The following is a 10,913-nucleotide window of genomic DNA, read 5'->3' on the forward strand; positions in this document are numbered from 1 at the left end:
CTCGGAAGGAAGATGGGGCAATCTACTTCCGTAGTGATACTGCCTCGGAAACCCAAGGAGGGGTCGCTATGAGTCGGGTCTGACTCGACGGCACATAACAACAACAACAACAACGCTATAGAATTCCAAAAGGGAAAGAAAAGTCATCAGCTTGAGGGAAAAGAAAAGTCTTCACAGAGGAATGACATGTGAGGTAGATCCAAAGGAGATGTAAAATTTTATAGGCAACTACTGAAAGGAAAAGGAGCTCTGGTGGCATAATGCCTAAGGCATTTGACTGCTAACCAGAAGGTTGGTGGTTCAAACCCACCAGTCACTCCACGGACAGAAAACTGGGCAATCTACTTCTATAAAGATTTACTGCCTTGGAAAGAGGAAATGATGCAAGTAGTGACAAAAATTTGTAAATGTGTATTATGGCCTTTGGGAAAACTGGCTTTGCTAAATCAAAATAGAACTTAATGTTACAAAGGTAAGGTATGTTCATATTATGAAGGGCTTTGTAGGTAAGACCCTAGTTTGTACCTCTTTCTGGGGAGCTATTAATGTTTTTTAACCTTGTTTCAGAAAGATTAATCTGGAAGTTGGTGTATGGGACAATTTAGAGGAGTGAGATGTCGGACTTGAAGTGATCAGGAAACTGTTTCAGTTGTCAGGGTAAAGAGAAATTGAATTAGTGTGGTGGCAGTAAGAAAAAAGAAGTAGGGTTAAAATTGTATAATAAAGTTTAAATGGTGTCATAAATAAAATTCGTAAGAAAATTACCACAGAGAGGAGCCATCCATTCATTTGTTCTGCAAATCTTATTATATATCCACTATGAGTCACTGTGTTATGGATATAGAAGTAAACAAGAAAACATACTTCTTGCCCTCACAGATATTTTACTGTGATTTTTAAAATCAGAAAGAGTTTCACCAAGGATGTAACATGTAAATGAACAGATTTTTAATAGATGGAGTATCTGGTAAAGGTGTTAAGAACGCCAAGTTTAAATATGAGAATGACCTATTTGGATTTTTTTTTAATTACCTGGTACTGTCTCCCTGTTTCAGGGAAATTCTTGGCCAAAGATCAGAAGGGAGTCCTTCCTGAGTCTTATATCATTGTAATCCACAAAATACTTTAAGAAAACAGTGGGTAAAATGTTTAGAATACCCAGTGGCAGATATATGTCAGAATTGTTTTTCCATAAAATCTTTGGCTGTTACAAGAAGTCATGTATCACATATCACTCACACTCATTTTTCAGCTGAAAGTGAAGTCCATTTCCTTGAATTGTTTCCATATGTACAAGCTGTAAATATCTCCTGACTGCATTTCACAGAGGCTAGACCAAAAGTCAAGCTGCATAGACATAACCTGTTCACAGCTTCCCCAGGTTGGGTGACCTGTCTACCTATTTTATATGACAATGATGGCATCTGTCTTAATTATCTAGTGCTGCTATAACAAAAATACCACAAATGGATGCTTTAACAAACAGAAATTTATTCTGTCACAGTTCAGGAGGCTGAAGTCCAAATTCAGGATGCCAGCTCTGGAGGAAATCTTTCTCTTTTTGTCTCTCTCAGCTCTGGAGGAAGGTCAATTTCATTGATCTTCCTCTGGGTCTAGGAGTTTCTCAGTGCATGGACCCCAGGCTCTTCTTTCCTGGTGGTAGGAGGTCCCTTTCTCTCTGCCTATTTCTCTCTTCATTTTCTCTTAAAATATATATGTCTGTGTGTGTAAACACATACATATATTTCTATATTTCTCTTTCTTCCTCTTCTTTAAAATTCATAAGATCACATAAAACAACTGGTATTACATAGATATGTATATGTGTGACATTAGTAACATAAAGAAAGGAGTAAAATGGAGCAATTTTGGAGCAAAAAAAAAATTTTTTTTTTAACTGTGGTTTGGGTTAAACTTTTCAGAGCAAATTGGTTTTCCATACACATTCCATTTTGTGACATTTACTGCAATTCCCACATTATAACAGCACTTGTCCCATTTCTTCCCTATACCCACCCACCCTCATTTTTTTTTTTTTTTCAAATTTTTACTGTGATTCAGGTAAAAGTTTACAGAGCAAATTCGTTTTCCATACAGCAGTTCATACACATTTTGTTTCATGACATTGACTACAATTCCCCACAATGTAACAGCTTTCTTCCCACTTTCTCCCTGTAGTTACCACTTCCCTGTGTCATTTTCTACTCACTCCTGCCCCCTGAGCTATCTCTTTGTGCAAATACTGCCTTTCTGTTCTCCCATGATTAATCATTCTAAAGAGTGTATCTACCTGATGTAAATGTTCACCCTATATATCTGTCTATTGTTTGGCTGGAGGCCATGGAAGTGAGTTTAGTTCTAGACCTGAATGATAACTAGGGGCCACAGTGTCAGGGGTCTCACCAGGTTCTATTAGACCAACAAATCTGGTCTTTTTTTATGATTTCGAGTTTTGTTCCATATTTTTCTCCCACTCTATTCAGGATCTCCTGCACTATTCCTTTCCGAGTGGTTGACAGTGGTAGCCAGGCACCATCTAGTTCTTCTGGTCTTCTGGTCATACTGGCTAAGGTTTACATGGTCCATTACTCCCTTGGACTAATTGTTTCCATGTGTCTTTGGTTTGCTTCATTCTTCTTTGCTCTAGACAGGGGGAGACACATTGTTGCATGTAGATGGCCACTTGCAAGCTTTTAAGACTCCAATTACTACCCACCAAAGTAGGATGTCATACAGTGTTTCTTTGTGGTATGTTATGCCAATTGAGCTTGCTGTCCCCTGAAACCATGATCTTGAGCCCATGGATCCAACTACTTGTTCCCTCAGGGTGGTTGGCTGTGGCTAGGAAGTTATCATTTTTTAGTTTGTTAGCTCTATTATATCTATGAACATTCCGACAGCACATACAAATACATATGTAGAAATATCATCTGCTAACCTTATATATAGGAGCTCTGGTAGCATAGTGGCTAAGGCACTTGACTGCTAACCAGATGGCTGGCGGTTCAAACCCATCAGCCACTCCTCGGAAGGAAGATGGAGCAGTCTACTTCCGTATGATACTGCCTTGGAAACCCAAGGAGGGGTCGCTATGAGTCGGGTCCGACTTGATGGCACATAACAACAACAACAACAACAACAACCTTATATATGGTCATGATACACCTGCCCTTTTCCTTCGTTTTTCCTTCCCATCCCCTTCCACCTTCCTAGCTCTATCCCTGGGCAAATGCTGACCTCTTGAACTCATGTGCTTGATTATTGTAATGGGTGCATATCCTCCGGATATTACAGTTCACCATAGAGGTCTGTTATCATTTGGTTGACCAGTTGAGTCACAAGGCTTAAATTCAGTTCCTAGCTTGAAGGATATCTAAGGGGTACTGTCTGAGGGATTCCACCAGTCTTCATCGGACCAGTTAGTGTGGTCTTTTTTATGATTTTGAGTTCTTTTCCACAGTTACCGCCCCCTCCCCCAATCTGGGACCACCTCATCATGATCCTTTTCAGAGCTGTCAGCAGTGGTAGCCAGGCACCATTCTTCTGGTCTCAGGGGTTCTGGAGGCAGGGGTTCATGTGCTCCATTAGTCCTTTGGACTAATTATTTCCTCTACTTTTATCTTTTATAAGATAAAAGGTGATGCAGGCCATACCACAGAGAAAGTCCCCTTACATTGGGTCTGGGCTGTAATGTGTTGCATCCCACCCTGATCCCCTTACAACAGATCAGGGCTGATCACAAAAGATCACATCATGTGGGATGATTACATCATTACCTAACTTTCACATTACATCATTACATAACTACCAAACCACTGAGAATCATAGTCCAGCCAAATTTTGGGAGGGATACAATTTTATCCATGACAGCATCTAAATACAATTGTTCTTTTTCATTTGGGATATGAAGGAGTGGGGTTCTTTGATTCTAAAATAGACATTTTACAAAATGTCAAGCATGTAGAAAATTCTCATGATAGAGAGCAAGATACAGTGTTGCTGAACTCCTCATTCATTTTTTCTACTAGTTGTAATTTATATAAATTATGTTTTCAAAATGGAAAGATTCAAACTATGTGATGCCCTGTTCTCTTAAACCAAAAAAACCAAACTCACTGCCACCAAGTTGATACCGAACTCACAGCAACCCCCTTTGGGTTTCTGAGGCCGTAAATCTTTGCGGAACTAGATTGCCCAATCTTCCTTCCACAGAATGGCTGGTGGGTTTGAACCACCAACCTTCTGGTTAGCAGTCAAATGCCTTAGGCACTATGCCACCAGAGCTCCTTCATACTGATGCTTATCTTCCTTATTCCCAGATGAAGGAAAGATCGTCATATGGCACAATGGCTAAGAAGCCTTGGCCTGCAAGGAAGGACTTTCCAAGGATCCCTGATACTCTCCCCATCTGTGACATAGATTGTTGTTATTTGTTGTTATGTGCTGTCAACTTGGACCCGACTCATAACAACCCCTTCTTGGGTTTCCGTGGCAGTATCACTACTGAAGTAGATTGCCCAACCTTCCTTCTGAGGAGTGGCTGGTATGTTTGAACTGCCAGCCTTCTGGTTAGCAGTCAAATGCCTTAGCCATTATGCTACCGGAGCTCATAGGCAGTTAAACAACTTCATGGACTGTCCAATTTCTATAGCTATCAAGTTACTGCTGTTTCCTTCCCAAATAAGGAAACTGTAAAATATATACTGAACAGTTTGTTATCCATTTATTTCTAGTAAAGAAATGGCCTGTTCTGAAACTAGGTACGGTTTATGAATATGAATATATTAGGTTAGCCAAATGACCTATGGCTATTCAATAATAACTTGATGAAAGTCATTTTCTGTACAAGGAAATATATTTTGATTTCTACGTCAGCTTCCACAGGGGAGGTGAATATGGTTCTCCAGATACTTAGAAGGGGTATCAACCAAGCCAGCTAACAACAACCAGATATGTGGGCTTCTAGGGTTGTTTGAGGTTAATTCCAATGGTTTATAAAATGGTAAGCATACGCTTGTTTTTTGTTGTTGTTGTTGTTGATGTTGTTCCTCAGGATACTGTAGTTGCTCTCCAAGCTCTTGCCAAATATGCCATGACTGCCTATGTGCCATCTGAGGAAGTCAACCTGGCTGTAAAATCCAATCAGAATTTCCAGCATACTTTCAATGTGCAGACTGTCAATCGGTTGGTATTACAGAAGGAGACTCTACCTAATATTCCTGAAGTGTACACCTTGGAAGCCTCTGGCCAAGGCTGTATCTATGTGCAGGTAAGACGCATGGAAAAGAATTCAGGCTGGGAAGAAGAGTTTGAGGGTATCTTTGGTTCAAGTGGCACCATCCCTCTAATTTACTTGTAAGGAAAGTAGTTTGAACTGTGCAATCTTTAATGTTCTTCCTAGCTCTGATTTGGTTATTTATTTCCTCTTCTTAGACAGTGCTAAGATACAACATTCTCCCTCCTAAAAATGTGGACACCTTTAGTCTCAGTGTGGAAATGGGAAGAGCTAGATGTTACCAACCTACTTCACCTCAGTCCTTGACTCTTATTATCCATACCAGGTGAGGAATTGGGGCAATGGAAAGCTGAGATGGCTGACCGAGCATCTGGATCATAGGAGCTGGGCTGGGATGTGTGTGTGCGTGTGTTCCGGGGATGCAGAATGCACTGAGAAAAGAAACAATGGGCTCACATAGGTTTGCTTCTTCCTACCTTCAGTTATGTGGGGAGTCGTAGCTCTTCCAATATGGCCATTTTGGAGGTGAAGATGCTATCTGGGTTCAGTCCTGTGGAGGACACCAGTCAGTTAGTAAGTTGCTTTCTGTTTTCTTCATAGTCCCTGTGGAAACTAACATTATTATCAAAAAGTTTGTGAAGTGGTATCATGGTATATATCCACAACTCATGACTGGATTATCTACAGAGAGGCATCAATCATGTGAAATGGAACTTATAATTGTCATGGTTCTTTATCCCTACATTTTCCACAGTATATATTGTTTCTTTGATTATAACAGAGCTTTGGAAACTTATCCTAAGGGACAGGGAAGGCTCTGGCTCTTAATCTCCCTTTTTTCCTTTCCTATTCAGCTCCTTCAGCAACCCCTGGTGAAGAAGGTTGAATATGCAATCGATACACTTAATATTTATTTGGAAGAGGTAAGTAGTCAGGAGCTAGACCAAAGAGCTTCATTTTTGTGACTCCTCTCCTAATCTATATACACTACAGCATCACACACACAGGGATGAGGAACCTGAGAGAGTGAGTCTACACCCATGAAATGAACATGAAATTCATGGTGGAGGAAAAAAGTTAGAAATACCAATCAGAACCTGTGACCACCTGCAGAAATAATGACTGAAGACTCTACCTAATTTTCTCTCTTGTTCTGCTACATATATATTTAAACGAATTTTTCTTTTATTTTCCTCAGTGCTGGTATAACATGAAATACCCTGCTGTAGCCCCAGAGCAGCACTGTCCTATAGGTATACATTGCCAGCCACTTATGTCATTTTCAAATGTCTTATAGTCATGAAAGAAGGTAAAAAGAAATAGGTGAAACTGATTTTATTGTATTTAACACCACCAGAGCTCCTATTTAACCTTATGTATCCAAAATATTTTCATTTTAGTGTATAATTAATAACCATAATTATTAATATCAACAGTTTTCTGTTTTTCTATATAATATCTTTGAAATCCAGTATGTATTTTAGCATTATAGCACATCTTAATTCTGAGTGGTCACATTTCAAGTGCTCAATGGACACATGGGACAGTGCAACACTAGAGCATAACATTTACAAAATAGGAAAGGTTTTGAAGCCAGACTGCTTGGGCTACAATCCTGGTTCTGGCGTTGACTGTATACCCTTGGGCAAGTTGTTTACTATCTGTTTTTTCAGCTATAAAATGGGGTGGTAGTGGTAAAAATAGTATATATCTCATAGAGCTATTGGTCCTTTGATTCTATCTATTCTCCAAAACCACGTAAGGCTCATAAAATGGTAGTTTGGGGATATTATGTATATATTTTCCCTTTAGTTTTCTTTTTTTCAAGACTATAATAAATGTTACTGTATTAGTTTCCTAGGGCTTGTTATTGTTGCATATTGTCGAGTCAGTTCTGACTCATAATGACCCTATATGACAGAGTAGAATTGCCCCATAGCATTTCCTAGGCTGTAGTCTTTACGGGAGATTGCCAGGTATTTTCTCCCAGAGTCTCTAGTGGGTTCTAACTGCTGACCTTTCAGTTAGCAGCTGAGTGCTTAATCATTGTGCCTCCAGGCCTGCTGTAACAAAATACCATAAACTACATTCATTAAAACCATAGGAATTTCTTCTCTTACAGTTTTGAAGAGAGAAGTTTGAAATCAGGTGTTGTCAGGGCCATGTTCTCTCTGAAGCTCTAGCGGAGAATCTGTTGCATGTTTTCTCTTAGCTTCTGGTGATGCTGGCAGTCGCTGATGTTCCTTGGCTTGTGGATCCATCACTCCAGTCTCTGCCTCCATCGTCACATGGTGTTCTTCCTGTGTGCCTGTGTCTCTTCTCTTCTTAGATAGACACTAGTCATATTTGATTAAGGCTCACCCTAAACCAGTATGATCTCGTCTTAACTATATTAAATATGCCAAGACTTCATTTCCAAATAAGGGGGTTGTTGTTGTTGCTGTTGTTATTTGCCATCGAGTTAGCTCCGACTCATAGCGACCCCTCCTTGGGTTTCCGAGGCAGTATCACTAGGGAAGTAGGATTGCCCAACCTTCCTTCCAAGGAGTGGCTGGTGGGTTTGAACCGCCAGCATTCTGGTTAGCAGTCAAGTGCCTTAGGCACTATGCTACCAGAGCTCCTAATAAGGGGGTTAGGATGTCAATATATCTTTTTTGGGGACCAATTTAATCCACAACAGTTATCAAAACAGTTTGTTACCTTGTGTATCATCTCTCTTTCAATGCTTCCTGGATTTGGTTCTCACACTGAGTACCTCCTCTAACAGAAGCCACTTACTGTAAACTTTAGAATTGTGTTTATAAAATCATGCGGAATTGGCTCACCAGTCCTCCAGCTTTTCCCCTTTTATGTCTCATCTCCTTTTCTCTGCTCTCCTTATCTCTATCACATACTTTCTCACTCTTTTCTTTTTGTTGTCACATCCATCTTGCCTTTTAATATCCTTATTTTGCTGTTTTATCTCTTAACCATTTACCTTTCAAAAGCATGTTTTGATTAAAAAAAACCACAACTTTTTTGGAAGGGCTAGTGTTATTCAGAAGGAAACATTTTGAGAGGAGTTGTGGGTTGGGGAAGGTAGATGAAGGAGGGTGGGGGACTCTGAAGGCATTAATATGAAGGGATTTTAGATTTTGAGAAAGCACTTTCAGAATAAAACATTAGTAAATGCTGAATGGAATCTCTGGGTAGTAAAATGGTTAATTACTTGACTACAGCTCAGAAGAAAGGCCTGGCAATCTGCTTCCGAAAGGTCACAGCCTTGAAAACCCTGTGGAGCATTTCTACTCTGCAGACATGGGGCCACCGTGGGTCAGAATCAACTGGTTTGGTATACTTTGGTTTTAGATACAAAATATAGAAATCAGCTGTTTTTTAAGAAGGGGGGGAAAAAAAAACCTTAGGGTAACTCATACATGCCAACAGCGTTGCGTACACTACAGAGGAGGCTGCTGTTTTTAGCCACTGCACACCAGTCCCCAAAGGGAAGAAGGACAGTTGGCTTAATTGGCTGCAGAAGAGGGAACATCTTTAAGATTGGTATGAGCAGAAAGGATAGGTAGAAGGGTTTCAGAAAATCTGTGAAGAAAGCAAGTGTCCTATGTAATTCCCACATTTCATAAAATTGTTTTCATTTTCATTTCACGTGATGTTTCTTCTGTTTTCCCCACAGCTTAGTAAGAAGACTCAGACTTATACTATCACCCTCAGCCAAAGTGTGTTGGTCACCAAACTGAAACCAGCAACCATCAAAGTCTATGACTACTACCTATTAGGTGAGGGCTATCAGCACTAGCTGAGCTCAAACCTGCATCTCCCAACATATTCCTGCCTCATTCTTCACAGTACCCTTCTAAATTTTCCAAACGCTCCTCCCCAAGCCAAGCAGCACATACTTCTATTATCTAATTTCCTAAAACAACTTAATTCAATTTTATGCCATTTTAAAAAAGTTGTCCACACTAGAGACGTTTTATATGATATAGTCTATAACCAAAAGAATACTGTGGACCAATGTTTCTTTAAGGACTGACTATTCTTAATATTTTTAAATGTTGCAATTAATAACTCCGGATCATTTTGCACAAACATGCAAATGTTAGGGGCTGAAACTTACTATAATTTTGAGTATACTCACAACCTGTCGGGATCCTCTGAAAAGGGCTAAAGCAGTGTGCTCTTTATGAAACGCTTCTCTCTCAGTGTACGAACCCCCTAATGTAATGCTATGTACCACTTCATTTTACAGATGAGCAGGCAACCATTCAATACTCTCATCCCTGTGAATGAGGTGAGCTTGACAGAGAGAAGGGTGGAGTGTAGGGGTAGAGAGGTGGCAGTCAGAAGTGAATGGGACCCTCTTTTAAAGCACTGTTTTTGTACTTTGGAAGTATATTTTTCATAGAAATTGGGCTCTCATTTTTTGTCCTAAAGGAGCTCTGGTGGTGTGGTGGGTATGGCAGTATGGTTGCTAACCAAAAGGTCAGTGATTCAAACCTACCAGTTGCTCCATGGGAGGAAGACAAGGCAATCTACTTCCATAAAGATTTACAGCTTTGAAAACCCAGTGGGGGTCACTGTGAGTTGGAATCAACTCCATGGCAGTGGTTTTTGTGTTATTGTTTTCTTCTAACTTCTTGAAGAAAGAGAATAACAATCTCTGAAATTCACATCAGAAAAAAAGTTAATTATGGCATATGTGTGAGGGGTTCTGTGTGATTTATTAAAAACAATATTTTGTTCCTACCACACTGAAAATAGATTTGATTTTTTCTTAATTATTTATATATATCTTTGTTATATGAAAGTACTAAGAAGAAAGTACAGGTTAACTGATTCCACTGCCCTGAGATAACACTACTCCTAATCTTACCATGTTTTACTCAAAAAAACTCATTGCCCTTGAGTCGATTCCAACTCACAGCACCCCTCCTTGGGTTTCCGAGACAGTATCTCTACAGAAGTAGATTGCCCAGTCTTCTTTCCAAGGAGTGGCTGGTGGGTTTGAACCACCAGCCTTCTGGTAGCAGTCAAATGCCTTAGGCACTACGCCACCAGAGCTCCCTCACCATATTTTAGTGAGGTTATTTTTTTCTGTATTCTTGAGATCTCTCAGAGGGAAAAGCCCCTCTACAAACATAAAGACTTTCTGAATATTATGATGTCATTTTTTTTTTTTTTTCTAGGACAGAAGCTGGAAAGATACTAAATGAATCCTCTATGAGGACTGATGTTACTGGAGAGTGCAGCATTCTTCTGACTCTTACAAGCAAAACTTATTCAACCAAATAATTTGATTAAGGAATGTGTGGGCAATAAATGAACAGGCCTGAACTTCAGCTACTTTATACTACCAGGATAAAGGGCGGGGGGATTCCAGAAGAAAGATCCTGGGGGATGGAGATGTGATTTAGCCATTCAGGGGAATCTCCAAAGAGGAAATGGTGGTAAAGAGTGATCTAAGGGAGATAAAACTATCTTCTTTGGGGTTGTATCTACATGAAGATGTGATTTAGAGCTTTTGGTATAAGCTGAAAAAATAAAGTTTGGAAGAAAATCTTTTTGCTTTGTGCTATGCATATTTAGGGAGCTCTGGTAGCATAGTGGCTAAGACACTTGCCTGCTAACCAGACGGCTGGCGGTTCAAACCCACCAGCCACTCCTCAGAAGGAAGGTT

General features: G+C 39.9%; 1 protein-coding gene and 1 non-coding gene across 2 annotated transcripts in view; one reads left to right on the forward strand and one right to left on the reverse strand.

Annotated features, from left to right (window-relative positions):
• LOC103193850 (alpha-2-macroglobulin-like protein 1) overlaps nucleotides 1-9,526 on the forward strand; it is a 53,957-nt gene extending 44,431 nt beyond the window's left edge. Inside the window, exons 30-35 of the mRNA XM_007937160.2 lie at nucleotides 5,054-5,269; nucleotides 5,434-5,561; nucleotides 5,719-5,809; nucleotides 6,091-6,159; nucleotides 8,910-9,012; nucleotides 9,486-9,526. Coding sequence (XP_007935351.1) covers nucleotides 5,054-5,269; nucleotides 5,434-5,561; nucleotides 5,719-5,809; nucleotides 6,091-6,159; nucleotides 8,910-9,012; nucleotides 9,486-9,526 — 648 coding nt within the window. The remainder of the gene's footprint in view (nucleotides 1-5,053; nucleotides 5,270-5,433; nucleotides 5,562-5,718; nucleotides 5,810-6,090; nucleotides 6,160-8,909; nucleotides 9,013-9,485) is intronic.
• On the reverse strand, nucleotides 8,619-8,753 carry LOC122149687. Its single transcript, XR_006163274.1, has one exon. It is a non-coding gene; the product is annotated as a small nucleolar RNA SNORA70 (small nucleolar RNA).
• Nucleotides 9,527-10,913: the final 1,387 nt, after the last annotated feature.

This window comes from Orycteropus afer, unplaced genomic scaffold (genome assembly GCF_000298275.1).
Source record: "Orycteropus afer afer isolate SDZICR_OR568_19922 unplaced genomic scaffold, OryAfe1.0 scaffold00040, whole genome shotgun sequence".
NCBI lineage: Eukaryota > Metazoa > Chordata > Mammalia > Tubulidentata > Orycteropodidae > Orycteropus > Orycteropus afer.